Source organism: Salvelinus sp. IW2-2015, linkage group LG8 (assembly GCF_002910315.2).
Source record: "Salvelinus sp. IW2-2015 linkage group LG8, ASM291031v2, whole genome shotgun sequence".
NCBI classification, from domain to species: Eukaryota; Metazoa; Chordata; class Actinopteri; order Salmoniformes; family Salmonidae; genus Salvelinus; species Salvelinus sp. IW2-2015.
This window is the reverse complement of record NC_036848.1, coordinates 33,522,685-33,545,870: the sequence shown is the minus strand read 5'-3', so window position 1 is coordinate 33,545,870 and position 23,186 is coordinate 33,522,685. Positions and strand designations below refer to the sequence as shown.

Sequence of the window (23,186 nt, the reverse complement as noted above, 5' to 3'; positions counted from 1 at the left end):
CAACAGAGTATCTGTAACAATTACAGAGAGAGATATTGGTGTTCACATATATAGTTACATGTCCTATTGTTAACTGAACTAGATCTGGACCTGACAAAGAAAATGCTTGTGATCCACTCACTGGAAACCCTTATAGCTTTCAGATTAGATGATAGACTGTTTTCCAATGTGAAATGTTTTGGCTGAAACGATGGTTGTCACAGTACTAGCCAGTTGGACTGGAGTGTATGCTACAGGAGAAAGTTAAAGGGAGATGGAACAGCATCAGAGTTCAATAGATAGGGCATCTTCTTGTGATTAGATATAGCACTTTTAGGAGTGTAGTTAAGAGTCCTACACCATGTCCTTCTNGGGGGGGGGGGTCAATTCCTCCTGTCACGGGCACACAGTGTCGATCCGGCTGTACTTCACTTGACTCCACTGGGCCGATCGCCATGACAGCGGCATCTGGTAGTTCCGAGGGACGATGCCTGTGACATTCTGTTCCAGGTACTGGAAAATTCGGTACCACCACACCCTTGAGAAAAAGTTGCTCTGCGATGATTCCTTTAGCGCCTGTGAAACAAATAAAAATGTTCATGAATAACACCATTCCATAATTGTTGCACATACAAGTGATATTAGTCCATTATAGGGTAATTACATTGGTTATTCCACTAGTAAGTGTGACAAAATATAGACTTACTTGCTGGTTGGCCATGGTGTGGTACCACCAGAATAGGCGTGTGGTGATGAAGTAAGCCACCGCCACGTCTATAGAGTAGTGGTCATGAGCCAGGAGAATGCAGAAGAGTCCCACAGCACAGAGCAGCCAGCAGATCCAGTGGTACCACCATAACTTTTTGGGGGAATCTATGAGAAACAGAAAATACCTTTTATTTCATGCAACCAATCAAACATGTGTTTTTTCAACAGTCAGATATCAGATTGAATCATTCTTACAATATACCACCAGGTGTCTCTGTTGCTCCAAAATAAACATTATAGGCAGGTTTTTACTAAGAGAGGCTATGCAGTAGTTTTGTGTAGCCTACTTACACTCTTTAATGAAGAGATAGGTGAGTGTCAGCATGACTGTGTGGCCACTGTAAAGGTAGTCCCCACACATGTGGTGGGAGCCAGTGATGGTCATGCCTCCTCCTGCAATCATCTTCATCACTCGGCTCATTTGGGATGCCCAGTCACCAAACAGCTACAACAGGAAAAAAACATCACAAAAGTGTGTGAAGTTAGTGTGCTCCAGAAAGGCATAAGCACATGAAATCAGACTTATTCAACAACAATACAGTAACATTTGTATCTGTGTAAAGGTTTCAACAGTATCGCTAATTATAGTTAGATTCACAGGAAATTATAGTTAGACTCACCCCTACCATGTTCACTAGGCCTATACTGTATGACTCACACTAACTTTAGGGGGGGGGACTCTCATGAGGAACTCACTGATTCACCACTGCTTCGTGATATCACTGAAAAGACGTGCTAACGGTCGGGAGCATTGAGGTTAGCCACAGTAGGCGAAGTCATCGTGTGCAGTCCAACAACAAAAAAATCCAGCCGTTGAGTCTCGAAACCGTTCCAAACATTGGCTGCAGATATATTGACGTCTTAATGGGAGGGCATACAGTAGATCAGCTTTTACTACAGCATGGCTGAGGTGAAACTGCTGAAGAAATGGGTCTACAGTCATATTGACAAATGCTGTCTACTATCCATTAAAATGGGACCAACGTTGCCACAAACGAAAAATAAATCCTCCAAAGAGGCATACATCGTCTGTTGTCGTTTAATGTGAGAACGTCTCCGGTTCTTTTTTAACCGACACTAGCTATGTTTCCATTAACTTGTCCAGTGAATTTGTTGTCGACATTTAGAAAGTTTGCATAGAAAATAAATGCGACAATTTCATGCCACGGTGCATTTCCATTTAACTAGCTTGTGTCGATAAAAATTGCTAGATGTAACAAAAGAAACAAAAAAACAAACCTACAGTGTCTAATAAAAATTAAGTGGTTGAAGTGTTTCCATTTCCCATTTAGGCAAATTGCGCATTAGGCCTAATAAAATGGCGACAGCCTGAAGCCTATGCCATCCCACCTATTTGTTTCATGTCTCAGGTAGTTTGCGAAAGCCAGCATGGATAGAATGCAATAATTGACTAATATTTGCCATATTCTAATAATTATCATGTGTCAACATAACGCTACAGTCGTGCCATGGTGAAACTTGCTCTCCTATTGATCTAAAATAATTGGATGGTGAAACTTGACAGCCAACCAGAAAAGCAAGGTGAAGCCATTCAGGCATTATTGAACTTTCTTATAGTTGAAAAAAATATATATTTTGCAAGCAGTAGGCACTTAGAATGATTCTATGGTATATTGGCATTCGCACAATTTAGTGTGCATCCCGCCACCTACTGTGTGGGATGTACAAACTACCAAAAAAACTAACAATAAATAAACCAAACAACTGTTCCGTTAAAAATAAAAATAGATCTGATCCCTACACAGGCTCAAGATGAGCCTGGGAGGGCGGGCCATCTTCCGGCGCCAGTACCGCTTGCAAGTCTTCAGATGCAAAACCCTTGAGTCCCCCAAAAAATTCTGCTGGAGCCACAATAATGTCCAGCTTCTTTGAGACGTAAAGTTTATAACTGTGGCAATGCACCCCACAAATCTACCCTTTTAACACAAAGTAACTTTTAACTGGCAGCAAACATTTACTACAGGCTGAGGTGCATCCACTACTATATGTTAACTAGCGTCACTTGTTTTCTCAACTCCTTTAAATCGCCTCCGCATAGGAGATTTGATTGACCAATAACTTTGCTCTAAACTTGTTTCTGAACAATTCACCATGCTGCCAACATGACCGAGTGGCGCAGATTACTGTTCAATTTGAGAAGGGCGGTCCTCCCTCACCTCTTTTTCCCCCATTCACGTCACAGCAGAGGTGGAAAAAGAACCCAACTGTCATACTTGAGTAAAAGTAAAGATACCTTAAAAGAAAATGACTCAAGTAAAAGTCAACCAGTAGAATTCTACTTGAGTAAAAGTCTAAAAMTATTTGGATTAAAATATACTTTAGTATCAAAAGTAAAAGATAAATAATTTCTAATTCCTTATATTAAGCACCATTTCTTGTTTTTTTAATTTACGGGAAAGCCAGGGACACACTCCAACACTCAGACATCATTTACAAACAAAGCATTTGAGGTTAGTGAGTCCGCCATATCAGAGGCAGTAGGGATGACCAGGGATGTTCGGTTGATAAGTGCGTGTTTTTGACTATTTTCCTGTCCTGAAAGCATTCAAAATGTAACAGGTACTTTTTGGGTGTCGAGGAAAATGTATGGAGTAAAAAGTACAATATTTTCTTAAGGAATGGAGTGAAGTAAAAGTAGTCAAAAATATAAATAATAAAGTGAAGTACAGACACTGAAAAAAAACTACTTAAGTAGTACTTTAAAGTATTTTTTACTTACAGTTGAAGTCGGAAGTTTACATACACCTTAGCCAAAAACATTTAAACTCAGTTTTTCACAATTCCTGACATTTAATCCTAGTAAAACTTCCCTGTCTTAGGTCAGTTAGGATCACCACTTTATTTTAAGAATGTGAAACGTCAGAATAATAGTAGAGAGAATGAATTATTTCAGCTTTTATTTCTTTCAGAAGTTTACATACACTCAGTTAGTATTTGGTAGCATTGCCTTTAAATTGTTTAACTTGGGTCAAACATTTAGGGTAGCCTTCCAAAAGCATCCCACAATAAGTTGAGTGAATTTTGGCCCATTCCTCCTGACAGAGCTGGTGTAACTGAGTCAGGTTTGTAGGACTCCTTGCTCGCACGCTCTTTTTCAGTTCTGCCCACACAATTTCTATAGGATTCAGATCAGGGCTTTTTGTGATGGCCACTCCAATACCTTGACTTTGTTGTCCTTAAGCCATTTTACCACAACTTTGGAAGTATGCTTGGGGTCATTGTCCATTTGGAAGACTCAGTTGCGACCAAGCTTTAACTTGCTGACTGATTTCGATATGTTGCTTCAATATATCCACATAATTTTCCTCCCTCATGATGCCATCTATTTTCTGAAGTGCTCCCTCCTGCAGCAAAGCACCCCCACAACATGATGCTGCCACCCCCGTGCTTCACGTTTAGGATGGTGTTCTTCGACTTGCAAGCCTCCCCCTTTTCCCTCCAAACATAACGATGGTCATTATGACCAAACAGTTATATTTTTGTTTCATCAGACCAGAGGACATTTCTCCAAAAAGTACGATCTTTGTCCCCATGTGCAGTTGCAAACTGTAGTCTGGCTTTTTTATGGCAGTTTTGGAGCAGTGGCTTCTTCCTTGCTGAGCGGCCTTTCAGGTTATGTCGATATAGGACTCGTTTTACTGTGGATAGAGATACTTTTGTACCTGTTTCCTCCAGCATCTTCACAAGGTCCTTTGCTGTTGTTCTGGGATTGATTTGCACTTTTCGCAACAAAGCACGTTCATCTCTAGGAGACAGAACACGTCTCCTTCCTGAGTGGTATGACGGCTGTGTGGTCCCATGGTGTTTATACTTGCGTACTATTGTTTGTACAGATGAACGTGGTACCTTCAGGCGTTTGGGAATTGCTCGCAAGGATGAACCAAACTTGCGGAGGTCTACACAATTTTTTTCTGAGGTCTTGGCTGATTTCTTTTGATTTTCCCATTATGTCAAGCAAAGAGGCACTGAGTTTGAAGGTAGGCCTTGAAATACATCCACAGGTACACCTCCAATTGACTCAAATTATGTCAATTAGCCTATCAGAAGCTTCTAGAGCCATGACATCATTTTCTGGAATTTCCCAAGCTGTTTAAAGGCACAGTCAACTTAGTGTATGTAAACTTCTGACCCACTGGAATTGTGATACAGTGAATTATAAGTGAAATAATCTGTCTGTAAACATTTTTGGGAAAAATGAATTGTGTCATGCACAAAGTAGATGTCCTAACCGACTTGCCAAAACTATAGTTTGTTAATAAGAAATTTGTGGAGAGGTTGAAAAACGAATCTGCCCTTTGAATGGCGCTCCGGTGTGTAACGACCAGTGGTGGTGAGTATAACCAGATATTGGAATATAATGACTTAGGTTTTTCCATACTCCTGAGCACCCCAGTCCAACTAGGGCAAAACGAAATAATGGATGCAGGTATGGTAGTAGCCAACTAATATCTGAGTCTGACTAATACAGTGAACTAGAATCAAGAACCGTAATGGCGTTGCCAGCCTGAATCTAATCCAATCTGGAGCTACAATCAGTCTAATGCATCTGTAAAGCATAAAATTAGAGTTTCCATTAGTTACCACAGTTAAAAAGTCAAAAATGTATTTAAACAAAAATTAGCTTTTTGGTCTTAATTTAAGGTTAGGCATAAGATTAGCGGTGTGGTTAAGGGTTAGGGTTTATCACATTTTAAGAAGAAACATTTTAGAAATAGGGGGCCTGTATGACTTTGTATCTTGATCCGAGTTACTTCCTTGATGACACAGACAGCTTCATCAAAGGTAATGAGAGTTCCGTGAAAAGTGAAAAAAATACCCGGTTTGATAAATCAATTTCCCAGCCAAGCAGATACATGTAGTAATCATTTTGGATGTGAATTGGATATTCAAAAAGCTTTGTCCTTTCTTATAACAAAATGCAATTTACCACACCACCTCATAAGATGAGGAAGTACATTGTTTGTAAGGATTGCCTGCTGTAATTGTTTCAGAGATATCCAGTTTGCAGCCTAACATGCACTATAAAGAAGACCAACAAGAGGACACTCAGCGGGCCAGGAGCTGATCTACGCTGTCATGGGCCAGGAGCTGATCTACGCTGTCATGGGCCAGGAGCTGATCTACGCTGTCATGGGCCAGGAGCTGACTACGCTGTCATGGGCCAGGAGATGACCTACGCTGTCATGGGGCAGGAGCTGATCTACGCTGTCATGGGGCAGGAGCTGATCTACGCTGTCATGGGCCAGGAGCTGATCTACGCTGTCATGGGCCAGGAGCTGATCTACGCTGACATGGGCCAGGAGCTGACCTACGCTGTCATAGGCCAGGAGCTGACCTACGCTGTCATGCCTATTAATGGGGCGCCAGAATTAGGTAGGTTTAGTCTGACCTGTTCAAACTTCAACATAGTATATGTTTGTTTGTCAGATATCACCTATCCTAACTGCCATTGGTTATAGAACAGTGACTATGTGTGTATGTGTTCACAGAGGCATCTATGGAGCCAGCACATGGAGACTTGCAAGATGATGTGATGAAGTCCAGACTGACAGAATGGCTTGATACGGATGTCTCTGAACGGAGAGCCCTGGCACTCAGCATAAAATTTTACTAYACAACTTTCACTTGTATTGTTTTTTAAATTATTGAATTGATGATATCAAACCAATATCGGGAAGGAAAAAGCCAAAGTATTCTGTACCAGGATCATGGAACTCCTGTTGTATACGGGACACCACACAGGAAGGTATGACCACTCTGACATGTTTGCCAAGGTAGCCCCATTACCACCAGACAAAATGCCAATAGGCACAGTATCTGTATCAGCTGGGAATGACAATGACAGGTGCACATTGATATATTAGCAAAACACTGCTTCTATGGTATTACTACATTTGAAAGTTATCAAAACACTTAGTTTAGAACATCTACATAAATTCAGCAAGTCACCATACATCTACCTGTAGTTATTGAACTCAAACTGCAGGAGTTTGGTTTGTTGTAATTGAGTGGGGGAAAATGGATACGGGCAAGGTTCTGACATATGGGTGTGTCTTGGTGGTGGCAAGGACACACCCAAGAAACACCCACATCAAACCACATCCTCAACCCAACACGCGTTTGGCTTCTGTGACTTCTGCAAGCATTTCCTGAGGAGCAAGCCAAAGAAATGAGGCCAAATCAAAGGGTGCAGTTCCTCTCTCTAAGACATAAGGCTACTTACTACACAGTCATGTAACTTAGTATGCTATGTTTTTGCATAATGGAAAAATGCAACAAATATGGCATATTTCTGAGCCCAGGGAGAGGTGGTAAGTACCTTAGGAGAACACTTGAAATGCATCCCTGGCACGGGGAGTGTGGTGATGTACATGGTGATACACCTGTAGAGGTAGAGTGTGCCAACGATGAAGAAGAACCGCCGACCAACGATGGACCTGAGGATGAGAACGTTGTACATAAAGAATCAAGACCTGCTGGAGTGCTTAACCAGCACACTACTAGGGCTGTTGCGGTGACCGTATTACCGCCACACCGGCAGTCAAGAGTCATGACCGCAGTAAAATTCCACATGACCGTTGAGTCATGGCAATATCCTATTATGCTCTCTGGACATGCTTTGGTTGTACCCAAATGTAACTCAGTGCTCTATTGTCCCTCTAACCACTCTGAAATCAATGCAAATGCAATCAAAAATCACATCAAACACTTAAAATCACGATACTGTTTTGATTGTAAAACTCACCTCACTATGATCAATCAATTTGGAGAAGTTCAACAGGTTGTACCTGAGTGAAAACATGGTTGTTGTGTATGTTGTTTTAAAGCCTAACACAACTAAATGGACGACGCATTCGAAGGTGAATGCTTATGAAGGTAGAACTTGTGAATATGCATAGGCCTATATGAGAATAATTAAAATGATGATCGTGCCGATATACAATACATAGCCTAATATCCTACTGCATACTTAAGATGTCTTTGGTACATAATTGGTCTAGTCTATACTCCAAAATTAAACAAATTAGAGTAATCTTCTTTGAGTGTGGACTGTATTATTATGCTTACTGGATGGACTGGTTACCTTATGCTACGCTCCAAATGTTCTATCCACACGTCTGGGAGAGAACATATAGGCCTAGGCGATGCTGTTGGTTCATTGATTATGTAGGGCGGCTTAGAGTTGGCCTACAATTATAGTGAATTTGTATTTGATTTTGAATAGCCTAGTAATAGGCTGCTGACATTACCTTTAGCTACAGAATCTCACCAACATGCATTTCCATCTCATTTCTCGAGCGCACAGAAAGAGGAGCTGTCAACAGTTTAATTTAATGTTTAGTTTTTACCACTAAAAAGAGGAGGATCCCAGCTGCTACTATTTATATTTTTCTGCTAATATTAAGCACATTCTCCATGCTCCCCTATAAAACCGGAGTAGCCTACCCGGCATGATTGAAAAACGATGATATGATATATGATATGCATACGGATGATATGTCTTTTTTCCCCTGACCCTAAATCAAAACTAATTTTACATATTAGTAAAGACCAGATTAAATTGAGAATAGTCTGATGGGTGAAAATATGATCACTTGATGAGAGAACAGCGTGTGCAGCCTGAGGCAAGCTTTTGTTGCAACTTTCTCACATCACCAATAGCCTAAAGTCACATTACGCAGCCCATATACGTATGATTTCTAAGACATTTTAAGGTTTGTCTCATTCACAAGTTGCCAAATAACAAAAAATCAAGCATATAGGACCTGTTTCAAATTATCACTTATACGCTCAACATAGGAACTTCATATGCGCACTCGATCCGGAACGGGAGAAATATAATATCTATTTTATTCAGCTAAGTTGAAATATATTCTCCTTACTATAAAATCATATCATGTAAAATAATGGCACGGGACTTAAAAGCATATCTTGGTCATTTACCTATATTTTAACAGTGCCCACTGTAGAAGCCACAGGACGACCAGTATCATGCCGTTGATTTCGCATATAGAAAAAGCCCAGTCTACTCGCCCGAAAAAGTCAAAGAACTTGTCTGGCAGGGGTGGAGTGGCCTCCTTGGCAGGCACACGTTCGTGGACCACGGAGATCATAATGGTGGTGAAGATGAAGCAGATCATGGCGTAGACAAAAGCCACGCCCGTCTTCCCCCACTCCTCAGGAAACGGAGAGCGGGTGATCTCAGGCATGGGGATCTGGATCCGCTCCTTGTGGAACTCATTGACCACACCGTTCCTCTTGGGCTTGTTCCCATTAACCTCACTGTTGACGGCCAAGATGGCGTGTCCGTTGGCATGCCCGTTTTTATGCGTTTCAATGTGGTGCTCTATCCTGAGAGTCTCCATCTTGTCCAGGAGCTGTCTGCCTCCGTCCAAGGTGACAAGGGCCAGAGGAGCCGTCTGGAAGTCCGCTTTAGAGAGCTGCAGGAGGCCCTTGCCGTTCAGGTGGCGTAAGGCCTCTGAGTATTCCTGCATTCCCACATCAGTCAGCCACAGGAGCACGTCCTTCGTTGACCAATGGACCACTTTCTTCATGTCAGACCCTGTGCCGTACGCGTTGCAAACAGAGGGAGAAACAATGGAGGGAGAGTCCAGAGGTGTTCACGACTAACAAATCCTGAGCCCTCCTGAAGTCACACATCATGTGGTAAGCACATTGGGTGCTGCCGACAAATGGAGTATCCAGTCAGGTTTATCTAGAGGTTAACCCACCAAGGTGGGATTGAATTTTCAGCTGTTCGATGCAGTGACTTTTTGTACTAAAATGGGAGAAAAATAAAAACATTTGAATAAATATTCAAAATAAATTTGCATCACTTTGACATATTAGGCTTTATGTTCCCCTCAAACAATCAAGTATATCCTATACTGTATGTAATCTATTAAATAGTGTGATGACTCAAAGAATAAAATAATTTTAACTATACAAAATGTATATTATATTATATAATATTCTTACATTAAAAAAAACTTTTATAATGGTAAAAGTAAAATATTCATAATGAGCGGACTAAAATTCGTCACCCATTCAACATATTTCGAAATGTCTACACACACACACAGGACCACAGAATGTTGACACTTATGCACGCGCTCTCGTTCAAGAGGGCATGAGACTTCTATGTGGGAAGACAAAGCCAAAATGATCCGTTAAAATACCCGTTAAAAGGGCATTCAGGTGAGGAAGTAGCCAACAGCTACGTACAACAGTTATTTCATAAACACACAGCGTCAACGACTAACTACTTGAACCATGTCTGATATTGTTCTTGTATCAATACAGTATAGCAGAGAAAGCAAATTCCGTTATGAGAGTCAAATATGTTTAAAATGTTTCACGCTCTGTGGAATAATTTTAAACAAATAACATTTTACCTTGTTGCTACTGTGTCTATGTTGCCGAATGAACCCCGATACGAAAATAGTTACGCTACACTATTCCTCGTAATGAACAAATAGGCAAATTGAGGCAACTTTATGTTAAGCGCGGGAGAGGTAACTTCCATGCAAGCGATTCGAAGAACTCGGGAGGGTGTGCTCACAGGGTGTGGCAACTGTATTTACAAATCGGTTCTCTCTTTCACCTCATGTGCTTTACATTAGCAAAAGGATCAAACGCCCATCGGAGCCATTTCTTCAGAAAAAATAAGTACGTCTTCTGACGTAATTCTAGTTACTGCTACCCGGTATCCTTGGGACGTCCCCAACCTCACTCCTGTGGTTTGAGTCGTAGGAGTCGACTCTTGCTCGACTCCCAAAACGGATGCGCACACACATACACACCTCATTAAACATTATATTTGATTTATTTAACTAGGCAAGTCAGTTAACTTCTACAGGATCGGTGGGTCCCTTGCAGGACGTTGAGCTAACATATGCTAATCGCATTAGCCTGAGGTTGTAAGTAATAAGAACATTTCCCAGGACATATACATATCTGATATTGGCAGAAAGCTTAAATTCTTGTTAATCTAACAGCACTGTCCAATTTACAGTAGCTATTACAGTGAAATAATACCATGCTATTGTTGAGGAGAGTGCACAGTTTTGAACATGAAAAGTTATTAATTAACAAATTAGGCACATTTGTGGAGTCTTGATACAACATTTTGAACAGAAATTCAATGGTTCATTGGATCAGTCTAAAACTTTGCACATACACTGCTGCCGTCTAGTGGCCAACATCTAAATTGACCTGGGCTGGAATAATACATAATGGCATTTCTCTTGCATTTCAAAGATGGTAAAAAAAAAAAATGGTTGGTTTGTTCTTTGTATTATCTTTTATCAGATCTAACGTGTTATATTCTCCTACATTCCTTTCACATTTCCACAAACGTCAAAGTGTTTCCTTTCAAATGGTACCAAGAATATGCATATCCTTGCTTCAGGGCCTGAGCTACAGGCAGTTACAGTGGGGAGAACAAGTATTTGATACACTGCCGATTTTGCAGATTTTCCTACTTAAAAAGCATGTAGAGGTCTGTAATTTTTATCATAGGTACACTTCAACTGTGAGAGACGGAATCTAAAACAAAAATCCCGAAAATCACATTGTATGATTTTTAAGTAATTAATTAGCATTTTATTGCATGACATAAGTATTTGATACATCAGAAAAGCAGAACTTAATATTTGGTACAGAATCGTTTGTTTGCAATTACAGAGATCATACGTTTCCTGTAGTTCTTGACCAGGTTTGCACACACTGTCAGCAGGGATTTGCCACTCCTCCATACAGACCTTCTCCAGATCCTTCAGGTTTCGGGGCTGTCGCTGGGCAATACGGACTTTCAGCTCCCTCCAGAATTTTCTATTGGGTTCAGGTCTGGAGACTGGTTAGGCCACTCCAGGACCTTGAGATACTTCTACGGAGCCACTCCTTAGTTGCCCTGGCTGTTGTTTCGGGTCGTTGTCATACTGGAAGACCCAGCCACGACCCATCATCAATGCTCTTACTGAGGAAGGAGGTTGTTGGCTAAGATCTCGAAATACATGGCCCCATCCATCCTCCCCTCAATACGGTGCAGTCGTCCTGTCCCCTTTGCAGAAAAGCATCCCCAAAGAATGATGTTTCCACCTCCATGCTTCACGGTTGGGTGGTGTTCTTGGGGTTGTACTCATCCTTCTTCTTCCTCCAAACACGGCGAGTGGAGTTTAGACCAAAAAGCTCTATTTTTGAATCATCAGACCACATGACCTTCTCCCATTCCTCCTCTGGATCATCCAGATGGTCTTGGCAAACTTCAGACGGGCCTGGACATGCGCCGCTTGAGCAGGGGGACCTTGTGTGCGCTGCAGGATTTAAATCCATGACGGCGTAGTGTGTTACTAATGGTTTTCTTTGAGACTGTGGTCCCAGCTCTCTTCAGGTCATTGACCAGGTCCTGCCGTGTAGTTCTGGGCTGATCCCTCACCTTCCCTCATGATCATTGATGCCCCACGAGGTGAGATCTTGCATGGAGCCCCAGACCGAGGGTGATTGACCATCATCTTGAACTTCTTCTATTTTCTAATAATTGCGCCAACAGTTGTTGCCTTCTCACCAAGCTGCTTGCCTATTGTCCTGTAGCCCATCCCAGCCTTGTGCAGGTCTACAATTTTATCCCTGATGTCTTACACAGCTCCTGGTCTTGGCATTGTGGAGAGGTTGGAGTCCTGTTTTGATTGAGTGTGTGGACAGGTGTCTTTTATACAGGTAACGAGTTCAAACAGGTGCAGTTAATACAGGTAATGAGTGGAGAACAGGAGGGCTTCTTAAAGAAAAACTAACAGGTCTGTGAGAGCCGGAATTCTTACTGGTGGTAGGTGATCAAATACTTATGTCATGCAATAAAATGCAAATGAATTACTTAAAAATCATACAATGTGATTTCCTGGATTTTTGTTTTAGATTCCGTCTCCACAGTTGAAGTGTACCTATGATAAAAATTACAGACCTCTACATGCTTTGTAAGTAGGAAACCTTGCAAAATCGGCAGTGTATCAAATACTTGTTCTCCCCACTGTATATTTGGGTATGTCATTTTAGGCGAAAATTGGGGAAAAAAGGGGAGTATCCCATAATTGCTGCACTCTGATAAATTTCCCCAGTGAATTTCTTTGGTTTAGAGATTGTGCCTCTTTTCTCATTGTTTTTAAATAATCGCTTCCTGATAGTTTTTGTCTCTTAGATTTGAAACAATTTGCTACCATGTCTCTATAGATTACTTTTAGCTAAAATTATAATCCACTCGTAGTAGCTAGCTAACTTTAACAGGCTAGGCTACTGCCTTAATCACTAATCGTTTTCGTCACACACAAACATTAAAAAAATACAATCATTTAATTGGCAGATTTCATTTTTATTAATGTTTCACAATTGGATAATCCCATATAAACACACACATCACCATAGCTACCAAGGATAGTGGGAGTGAACTTGGGGAGAAGCGGGAATGGAGTGGGGGCGGGAACTGCAGCAACGCTATGAGCTGGTGGCTGGGGTACCGTGGGCGGTATAGTAGCCGATCAGGGGCGCCAGCCAATTGTCAAAATGCTGCCCCAAATTCCCTGCTCATGACGGAAGCCTGGAGGTTTTTAATTGTAGGCGTGAATATATTTCAACGTCATATCTAGACGATAATAGGCTACACTGATAACTCGTGCTTGGCTGCCAAATGTATAGGTCTCCCCATAATATTTAAATTGATGAAGTGTGATCCTAATCATCATTTTAGCGATCCATCCATGGTAGACGTCCTTCCTAATAACAATGCCCCACATCCTGCTGATTTGAGCTGCTTAACCGTATTTGCACTTGACTGTGTTTATGGATGAGAAAGTGAACTTGCCATTTCCAAAAAGTTTTGTGGGGATGGTGCTTTGCAATGTATTGTCTAGGACAGGGCTCTCCCTGATTTAGTGCATCTGATTCAATAATTAATTGGTTGATAAACTGAAACAGGTTAGCTACAACTGGGGTTGGAGTGAAAACCTACTGGAAGGTAGCTCTCCAGGAACAAGGTTGGAGAGCCCTGACCTAGGACATCAACAGCCAGCCAGGGTTTCATTAAATAAGCTATAGACAACTTTTTTATTGCACATTTAGTCCTAATTAAACTGATGCATTTGGCAATGTTCAATGTCAATTCACTGGCACTATGAAGAATAGCTTAGCCATACTCATTGATAGCCTAATATATACTTTATTATAAACTGGGTGGTTCGAGCCCTAAATAATGATTGGCTGACAGCTGTGGTATGTCAGACTGTATACCACAGGTATGACAAAACATTTCTTGCATGTAGGACCTGCCTTGTTGATAGTGTTGTTAATTAAGAAGGCAGAGCAGCGCTTTAATTATGGACATACTTCTCCCCATCGTAGCTACTGTTGTTTCAATATGTTTTGCCATGACAGTTAACAATCCAGGGCTACTCCAAGCAGTTTAGTCATTTCAACTTGCTCAATTTCCACATAATTTATTACAAGATTTAGTTGAGGTTTAGGGTTTAGTGAATGATTTGTCCCAAATACAATGCTTATAGTTTTAGAAATATTTAGGGCTAACTTATTACTTGCCACCCAACTTGAAACTATCTGCAACTCTTTGTTAAGTGTTGCAGTCATTTCAGTCGCTGTAGTAGCTGTATAGTGTCGAGTCATCCGCAAACATAGACACTCTGGCTTTACTCAAAGCCAGTGGCATGTCGTTAGTAAAGATTGAAAAAAGCAAGGGGCCTAAACAGCTACCCTGGGGAATTCCTGATTCTACCTGGATTATGTTTGAGAGGCTTCCATTTAAGAACACCCTCTGTGTTCTGTTACACAAGTAACTCTTTATCCACATTATAGCAGGGGGTGTAAAGCCATAACACATACATTTTTCCAGCAGCAGACTATGATCAATAATGTCAAAAGCTGCACTGAAATCTAACAAGATAGCCCCCACAATCATTTTATCATCAATTTCTCTCAGCCAATCATTTGTGTAAGGGCTGTCCTTGTTGAGTGTCCTTCCCTATAAGTGTGCTGAAAGTCTGTTGTCAATTTGTTTACTGTGACATAGCATTGTATCTGGTCAAACACAATTTATTCCAGAAGTTTACTAAGGGTTGGTAACAGGCTGATTGGTCAGCTATTTGAGCCAGTAAAGGGGACTTTACTATTGTTAGGTAGCGGAATTACTTTTGCTTCCCTCCAGGCCTAAGGGCACACACTTTCTAGTAGGCTTAAATTGAAGATGTGGCAAATAGGAGTGGCAATATCATCTGCTATTATCCTCAGTAATTTTCCATCCAGATTGTCATTGTTGATAGACAAGACCATTTTTTTAATCTCTTCCACACTGACTTTATGGAATTCCAAATTACAATGTTTGTCTTTCATAATTTGGTCCGATATACTTGGATGTGTAGTGTCAGCGTTTGTTGCTTGAATGTCATCCCTAAGTTTGCTCATCTTGCCAATGAAAAAGTKATTGAACTTATTGGCAATATCAGTGGGCTTTGTGATGAATGAGCCATCTGATTCAATGATTGATGGAGCCGAGTTGTTTTTTRCCCCAAAAATTTCATTTAAGGTGCCCCAAAACTTTTTACTATCATTCATCTTTGTTTCATAGTATAGCTGCTTTTTATTTAGTTTAGTCACATGATTTCTTAATTTGCAGTACGTTTGCCAATCAGTTGGGCTGCCAGACTTACTTGCCATACCTTCTGCCTCATTCCTCTCAACCATACCGTTTTTCAATTCCTCATCAATCCACGGGGATTTCACAGTTTTTACAGTCATTTTATTAATGGGTGCATGCTTATTAATAACTGGAATAAGCAATTTCATAAATGTGCCAAGTGCAGCGTATGGTTGCTCCTCATTACACACCAGCAAATATTCTTTACATCAACATATGAAACACTACAAAAAGTATTGTATGACCTCTTATACACTATATTAGGCCAAGTCTTTGGAACTTTGGTTTTCCTAGATATGGCTATTATATTGTGATCACTACATCCTATGGATTTGGATACTGCTTTAAAGCAAATTTCTGCAGCATTAGTAAAGATGTGATCAATACATGTTGATTATTTAATTCCTGTGCTGTTTGTAACTACCCTGGTAGGTTGACTGACAACCTGAACCAGGTTGCAGGCATTGGTTACAGTTTGAAGTTTTTTCTTGAGTGGGCAGCTTAATGAGGGCCAGTCAATATTTAAATCACCCAGAAAATATACCTCTATTGATATCACATACATTATCAAGCATTTCACACATATTATCCAGACACTGACACATGGTGGTCTATAGCAGCTTCCCACAAGAATGGGCTTTAGGTGAGGCAGATAAACCTGGAGCCATATTACTTCAACAGTTTTTAACATTAGATCGTCTCTAAGCTTTACAGGAATATGGTTCTGAATATAGACCGCAATACCGCCCCCGTTGGCATTTCTGTATTTTCGGTAGATGTTATAACCATCTATTGCTACCACTGCATCATCAAAGGTATTATCTAAGTGAGTTTCAGAGATAGTCAGAATATGAATGTCATCTGTTACAAGCAAGTTATTGACTTCATGGACCTTGTTTCTCAGGCTGCATATGTTAATATGAGCTATTTTTAGCACTTTTATGGGTTGCTTGATTGTTTTTAATGCTTTACTGAGAAGCTTATCAGAAGTAGACTTGCTCATGTGAGTGAGCTGCACAAAGTAGTCTTCCTACTAGGTCACACTGCCTCAGTGCTACCAGTGTAACTCTGGTTCATAGGCTCATGATTACTGCATACAATAGCTGTAGGATAAACAGAGGAATTCAGTGCAATTAGGGGCACATAAATTAAGTTACTTACATTGTGTTTGCCAATGCCCCTAGGATCATGTACATTTGATGCAGTATTATGACGACTCATTGTCACAATGGTAGGGATTAACTGAGCTGTTCTTGAATCATTGAAAAGTAATTGTTACAACGCAGCCTTGAAATGCGTGGACAGAGTCCAGGAGCCAAGATGATTTGGATGGACTCCATCATTCCTGTAGAGTATCTTTGGTTTCCAGAAGGTGACAAAGTTATCTACAAAAGTGACTCCAGCAGAGCTAAAGTAATCTTTTAGCCAGATGTGTAATGCCAGCAGTCTTCTGAATCTTTCACACCCACGGCCCAACGATGGTACTGGACCTGAAACGATTGGCCGTATTTTTTTTGTCTTTTAATGCTAAAATCAGTTCTTTAAAATCCATTTCCAAATGTTCTGAGCTAGCCGTCGTGATGCCATTTGACCCCACATGGACTACAACAGTGTCAGCTCCCGGCATCTGTCGTAGAACAGTCGGAAGCAGCCTTGTGATGTCATGTACTCGTGCTCCTGGGTAGCACAGGGTTTTTGCCTTGGGAATTGAGATGTTTCTCACCATAGAGCTACCTATGATGACAGCTGGTGATGTTGAATGGGCCGGTCTCTCAGGCAGCCTTCCGGTCTGATGAGGGTGGGAGCTCCAAGAATTTGAACCCGAGGTAGAAGCCACCAGAGAGGACGAAGACGCAGGTACCTCCGGATCCGATCTTGAATGGGAAGCCCTCAAGGAAGAAGGTGCCGGAACCTCTGGATCTAGGGCGGCAAAGCTGTTTCTGGTCTGTGTCAAATCCGAGCTCAACATCTCCATGGAGARSRRSAATGGGCCGGTCTCTCAGGCAGCCTTCCGGTCTGATGAGGGTGGGAGCTCCAAGAATTTGAACCCGAGGTAGAAGCCACCAGAGAGGACGAAGACGCAGGTACCTCCGGATCCGATCTTGAATGGGAAGCCCTCAAGGAAGAAGGTGCCGGAACCTCTGGATCTAGGGCGGCAAAGCTGTTTCTGGTCTGTGTCAAATCCGAGCTCAACATCTCCATGGAGACCCCCGTTGCCAGAGGATGCTTTCTTCGACTTCCTTCGGCGAGTGACGTACCTCCATGGCTGGTTAGTTGGGTCGAGAACAGCTCTGTTCTCCAGGGAAGGGGGAGACCCCTTCAGGGATGGAACCCTGCCTAGCACCGGCCAGTCGGCTGTGGAGAGCTGACATGCCAGCAAAACTTCCACCAGACCAGAGCGGCGTCCGGCTACTGGGGTGAAAGAAAAAGTAGGCGGGCGTGGATTCCCCAGTAGCTTGTGTAGGTTTGCTACTTGCTTGCTAAGAGTAGCCACATCGCTCCTGTAGTCCTCCGAAAGCAAGCCTACATTGAAAGTCAGCGCGGTCCTCATTGTCCTGGAACATAGCAAAGTCAACACAGCTCCTGCAGCACTGGAAACGTTCAATAGCGACCACCATTTGAGACTGCCGAGCCAGCTAGGCTAGCTGGGCTTTAGTGTCTCTCCCCCTATGCGGAACCTGGCAGGATCCCAGGACAGACAGCAGTGCTCACAGCAAGTAAGCCAAACAGAGCCGCAGGATCCAAAATGAAATAAAAGTATATAAAAACACTGTCAACTTTTAAACAGAGGTCTCTAGTTCAGGTTTCAAATCAAATCAAGTTTATTTTATATAGCCCTTCGTACATCAGCTAATATCTCGAAGTGCTGTACAGAAACCCAGCCTAAAACCCCAAACAGCAAGCAATCTTGTGCCTACTCACCTGGGGGGACCGAGAAGTATTTCGCCTGCCATCTCTACTCCAGAGGCACTTCCTCCAGCACCGGTCCGAAGTGTGTCCTCTTCGACCACAATAGGTGTGCAAGAGAAGCACCTCCTCGGCCCCCTAGATGCAGCCCCTCCCAACTCATCGGATTTGGAGCGGGAGGGCTGGGAGGTGGAACTGACAGGACCCCTCTGAATGCCCGCGGCAGCTAGCAGGTTGTCCAGTCGTATAGACATGTCAATGAGCTCATCAGGGAGAGTGTAGTGTCTCGACAAGCTAGCTCCCGGCGGACGTCCTCCGAAGGTACATCGATAATGGTCTATCAGGGCCCTGTCATTCCACCCCGCCACCAGCAGCCAAGGTCCGGAACTCCAAGGCGAAGTCTTGCGCACTCCTCGTCTCCTGTCTGGAGGTGGGAACAGTCGCGTCACTCACGCTCGGCTTCCTGAGGGTGGTCAAATACGGCCCGAAAGCGGCGGGTGAACTCTGGGTAGTGGTCCCGAACCGAGTCTGGGCCGTTCCAGACCGCGTCTAGCCCATTCCAGGCTCTACCCGTTAGCAGAGATGAGGAGGCTAACACTTCTCCTCTCCAGAGGGAGTCGGATGAACGGTGGCCAAGTAGGAGCTCCAACGGAGCAAAAACCCTGGCACCCAGCCACCGCTCCGTCGTACTCCCTTGGAGGCGAGACGCAATGCGCCTGAGCCCGATGACCGACGGTGAAGGGGAATAGGTTCCTGACGTCTGTGAAGGAGCTGGGGTAGATGTCGGGTACCACTCCTCTTCCCATCGCTCCATCCTCTCCATCATCATGTCCATCGGCTGACCCATCCGTGGAGAACGGCGGTGTGATGAAAGGACACGCTCCTCCATCGATGGAAAGCAGGGGTGGTTGCTGCCTCTGCTGACTCCATAGGTATGTCGGGCTTCTGTCAGTATCCAGTGGTGATTTGAAGGAGTCAAGCGCAGAGAGCAGGTTGTTTCGTGCAAGTGGATTTGTATTTAATAATCCGACAGAAATATATATAAGAGCCTACGCCACACAACAAAAGGGGCGTCAATAACCAGTCCACAATAACTAGGACAAAAATTACAGTACGAAAAACACCACCACACAAAACAGAATAACAAGCCCGCACAAAAGTCGGCGGGCCAACTGGGTTTAAATAACCCCTACCCTAAACACAAAACAGGTGATACAAATAGACAAATTAGACAAACTCAACAGAAACAGACAAGGGGATCGGTGGCAGCTAGTAGACCGGAGGACGACGACCGCCGAGCGCCGCCCGAACGGGAAGAGGCACCATCCTCGGCGGGATTCGTAACACATTTACGATAGCAAATGTCAATTTACCAAAAAAAAACGACGTTTTCGTCTTTTGAGCTTCTAGTCATGAAATCTATGCAGCCTACTCAATCACTTTTTATAGCTACTGTTTACTGGCCTCCTGGGCCATATACAGCGTTCCTCACTGAGTTCCCTGAATTCGTATCGGACCTTGTAGTCATAGCAGATAATATTCACATTTTGGTGACTTTAATATTCACATGGAAAAGTCCACAGACCCACTCCAAAAGGCTTTCGGAGCCATCATCGACTCAGTGGGTTTTGTCCAACATGTCTCTGGACCTACTCACTGTCACAGTCATACTCTGGACCTAGTTTTGTCCCATGGAATAAATGTTGTGGATCTTAATGTTTTTCCTCATAATCCTGGACTATCGGACCACCATTTTATTACGTTTGCAATCGCAACAAATAATCTGCTCAGACCCCAACCAAGGAGCATCAAAAGTCGTGCTATAAATTCTCAGACAACACAAAAATTCCTTTGACGCCCTTCCAGACTCCTTCTGCCTACCCAAGGACGTCAGAGGACAAAAATCAGTTAACCACCTAACTGAGGAACTCAATTTAACCTTGCGCAATACCCTAGATGCAGTTTACCCCTAAAAACATTTCTCATAAGAAACTAGCTCCCTGGTATACAAGAAAATACCCGAGCTCTGGAAGCAAGCTTCCAGAAAAACTGGAACGGAGATGGCGCCACACCAAACTGGAAGTCTTCCAACTAGCTTGGAAAGACAGTACCGTGCAGTATCGAAGAGCCCTCACTGCTGCTCGATCATCCTGTTTTTCCAACTTAATTGAGGAAAATAAGAACAATCCAAAATGTCTTTTTGATACTGTCGCAAAGCTAACTAAAACGCAGCATTCCCCAAGTGAGGATGGCTTTCACTTCAGCAGTAATAATTCATTGAACTTCTTTGAGGAAAAGATCATGATCATTAGAAAGCAAAATATCGACTCCTCTTTAATCTGCTTATTCCTCCAAAGCTCAGTTGTCCTGAGTCTGCACAACTATGCCAGGACCTAGGATCAAGAGAGACACTCAAGTGTTTTAGTACTATATCTCTTGACACAATGATGAAATAATCATGGCCTCTAAACCTTCAAGCTGCATAATGGCCCTATTCCAACTAAACTACTGAAAGAGCTGCTTCCGTGGCTTGGCCCTCCTATGTTGAACATAATAAACGGCTCTCTATCACCGGATGTGTACCAAACTCACTAAAAGTGGCAGTAATAAAGCCTCTCTTGAAAAAGCCAAACCTTGACCCAGTAATATAAAAAACTATCGGCCTATATCGAATCTTCCATTCCTCTCAAAATATTTTGAAAAAGCTGTTGTGCAGCAACTCCACTGCCTTCCTGAAGACAAACAATGTATACGAAATGCTTCAGTCTGGTTTTAGACCCCATCATAGCACTGAGACTGCACTTGTGAAGGTGGGTAAATTACCTTTTAATGGCGTCAGACCTAGGCTCTGCATCTATCCTCGTGCTCCTAGACCTTAGTGCTGCTTTGACACCATCGATCACCACATTCTTTGAGAGATTGGAAACCCAAATTGGTCTACACGGACAAGTTCTGGCCTGTTTAGATCTTATCTGTCGGAAAGATATCAGTTTGTCTCTGTGAATGGTTTGACAAATCAACTGTAAATTTCGGTGTTCCCAAGGTTCCGTTTTAGGACCACTATTGTTTTCACTATATATTTTACCTCTTGGGGATGTCATTCGAAAACATAATGTTAACTTTCACTGCTATGCGGATGACACACAGCTGTACATTTCAATGAAATATGGTGAAGCCCAAAATTGCCTTCGCTAGAAGCCTGTGTTTCAGACAAGGAAGTGGATGGCTGCAAACTTTCTACTTTTAAACTCGGACAAAACAGAGATGCTTGTTCTAGGTCCAAGAAACAAAGAATCTTCTGTTGAATCTGACAATTAATCTTGATGGTTGTAAAGTCGTCTCAAATAAAACTGTGAAGGACCTCGGCGTTACTCTGGACCCTGATCTCTCTTTTTGACGAACATATCAAGACTGTTTCAAGGACAGCTTTTTTCCATCTACGTAACATTGCAAAAATCAGAAACTTTCTGTCCAAAATGATGCAGAAAAATGAATCCATGCTTTTGTTACTTCTAGGTTAGACTACTGCAATGCTCTACTTTCGGCTACCCGGATAAAGCACTAAATAAACTTCAGTTAGTGCTAAATACGGCTGCTAGAATCCTGACTAGAACCAAAAATATTTGATCATATTACTCCAGTGCTAGCCTCCCTACACTGGCTTCCTGTTAAGGCAAGGGTTGATTTCAAAAGCATACAAAGCATGCTTTGAAATCACCTACCTATCTTTCCGATTCACCTATCACCTACCTATCTTTCCGATTTGGTAATGCCGTACATACCTACACGTACGCTACGGTCACAAGACGCAGGCCTCCTAATTGTCCCTAGAATTTCTAAGCAAACAGCTGGAGGCAGGGCTTTCTCCTATAGAGCTCCATTTTTATGGAATTGTGTGTCTACCCATGTGAGAGACGCATACTCGGCCTCAACCTTTAAGTCTTTACTGAAGACTCATCTCTTCAGTGGGTCATATGATTGAGTCTAGTCTGGCCCAGGAGTATGAAGGTGAACGAAAGGCTCTGGAGCAACGAACCGCACTTGCTGTCTCTGCCTGGCCGGTTCCTCTCTCTCCACTGGGATTCTCTGCCTCATACCCTATACAGGGGCTGAGTCACTGGCTTACTGGTGCTCTTTCATGCCGTCCCTAGGAGGGGTGCGTCACTTGAGTGGGTTGAGTCACTGACGTGATCTTCCTGTCTGGGTTGGCGCCCCCCCTTGGGTTGTGCCGTGGTGGAGATCTTTGTGGGCTATACTCGGCCTTGTCTCAGGATGGTAAGTTGGTGGTTGAAGATATCCCTCTAGTTGTGTGGGGTCTGTGCTTTGGCAAAGTGGGTGGGGTTATATCCTTCCTGTTTGGCCCTGTCCGGGGGTATCATCGGATGGGGCCACAGTGTCTCCTGACCCCTCCTGTCTCAGCTCCAGTATTTATGCTGCAAGTTTAGTTTAGTGTCGGGGGCTAGGGTCAGTTTGTTATATCTGGAGTACTTCTCCTGTCTTATCCGGTGCCTGTGTGAATTTAAGTATGCTCTCTCTAATTCTCTCTTTCTCTCTTCTTTCTCTCTCTCGGAGACCTGAGCCCTAGGACCATGCCTCAGGACTACCTGCATGATTGACTCCTTGCTGTCCCCAGTCCACCTGGCCGTGCTGCTGCTCCAGTTTCAGTTTTGAACATCTTGGCATAGTTCTGTTAATCTCCACCCGGCACAGCCAGAAGAGGACTGGCCACCCCTCATAGCCTGGTTCCTCTCTAGGTTTCTTCCTAGGTTTTGGCCTTTCTAGGGAGTTTTTCCTAGCCACCGTGTTCTACACCTGC

General features: G+C 42.9%; 1 protein-coding gene across 2 annotated transcripts; it reads right to left on the bottom strand.

Annotated features, from left to right (window-relative positions):
• Positions 1 to 289: 289 nt before the first annotated feature.
• On the bottom strand, positions 290 to 9,405 carry LOC111967783 (phosphatidylcholine:ceramide cholinephosphotransferase 1-like). 2 transcript variants are annotated; one of them, XM_023993131.2, is made up of 5 exons: positions 8,713 to 9,405; positions 7,088 to 7,205; positions 1,039 to 1,192; positions 686 to 852; positions 290 to 555 (listed from the first exon to the last, which is right to left on the bottom strand). In XM_023993131.2, the coding sequence occupies exons 1-5, from the start codon at positions 9,321 to 9,323 to the stop codon at positions 376 to 378; spliced, it is 1,230 nt and encodes a 409-aa protein (XP_023848899.1). In that variant the 5' UTR covers positions 9,324 to 9,405; the 3' UTR covers positions 290 to 375. The 2 variants fall into 2 exon arrangements, with proteins under 2 accessions (XP_023848899.1, XP_023848900.1); XM_023993132.2 differs by having other exon boundaries at positions 8,803 to 9,405.
• Between the last annotated feature and the right edge of the window lie 13,781 nt (positions 9,406 to 23,186).

Coding starts and splice junctions, on each gene's coding strand:
- LOC111967783 (XM_023993131.2), bottom strand. CDS start 9,323: ATGAAGAAAGTGGTCCATTGGTCAACGAAGGACGTGCTCCTGTGGCTG. Junction 853..1,038: donor CTATCTCTTCATTAAAGAGT/GTAAGTAGGCTA, acceptor TGTTTCTCATAG/ATTCCCCCAAAAAGTTATGG. Junction 556..685: donor ACACCATGGCCAACCAGCAA/GTAAGTCTATAT, acceptor TTTGTTTCACAG/GCGCTAAAGGAATCATCGCA.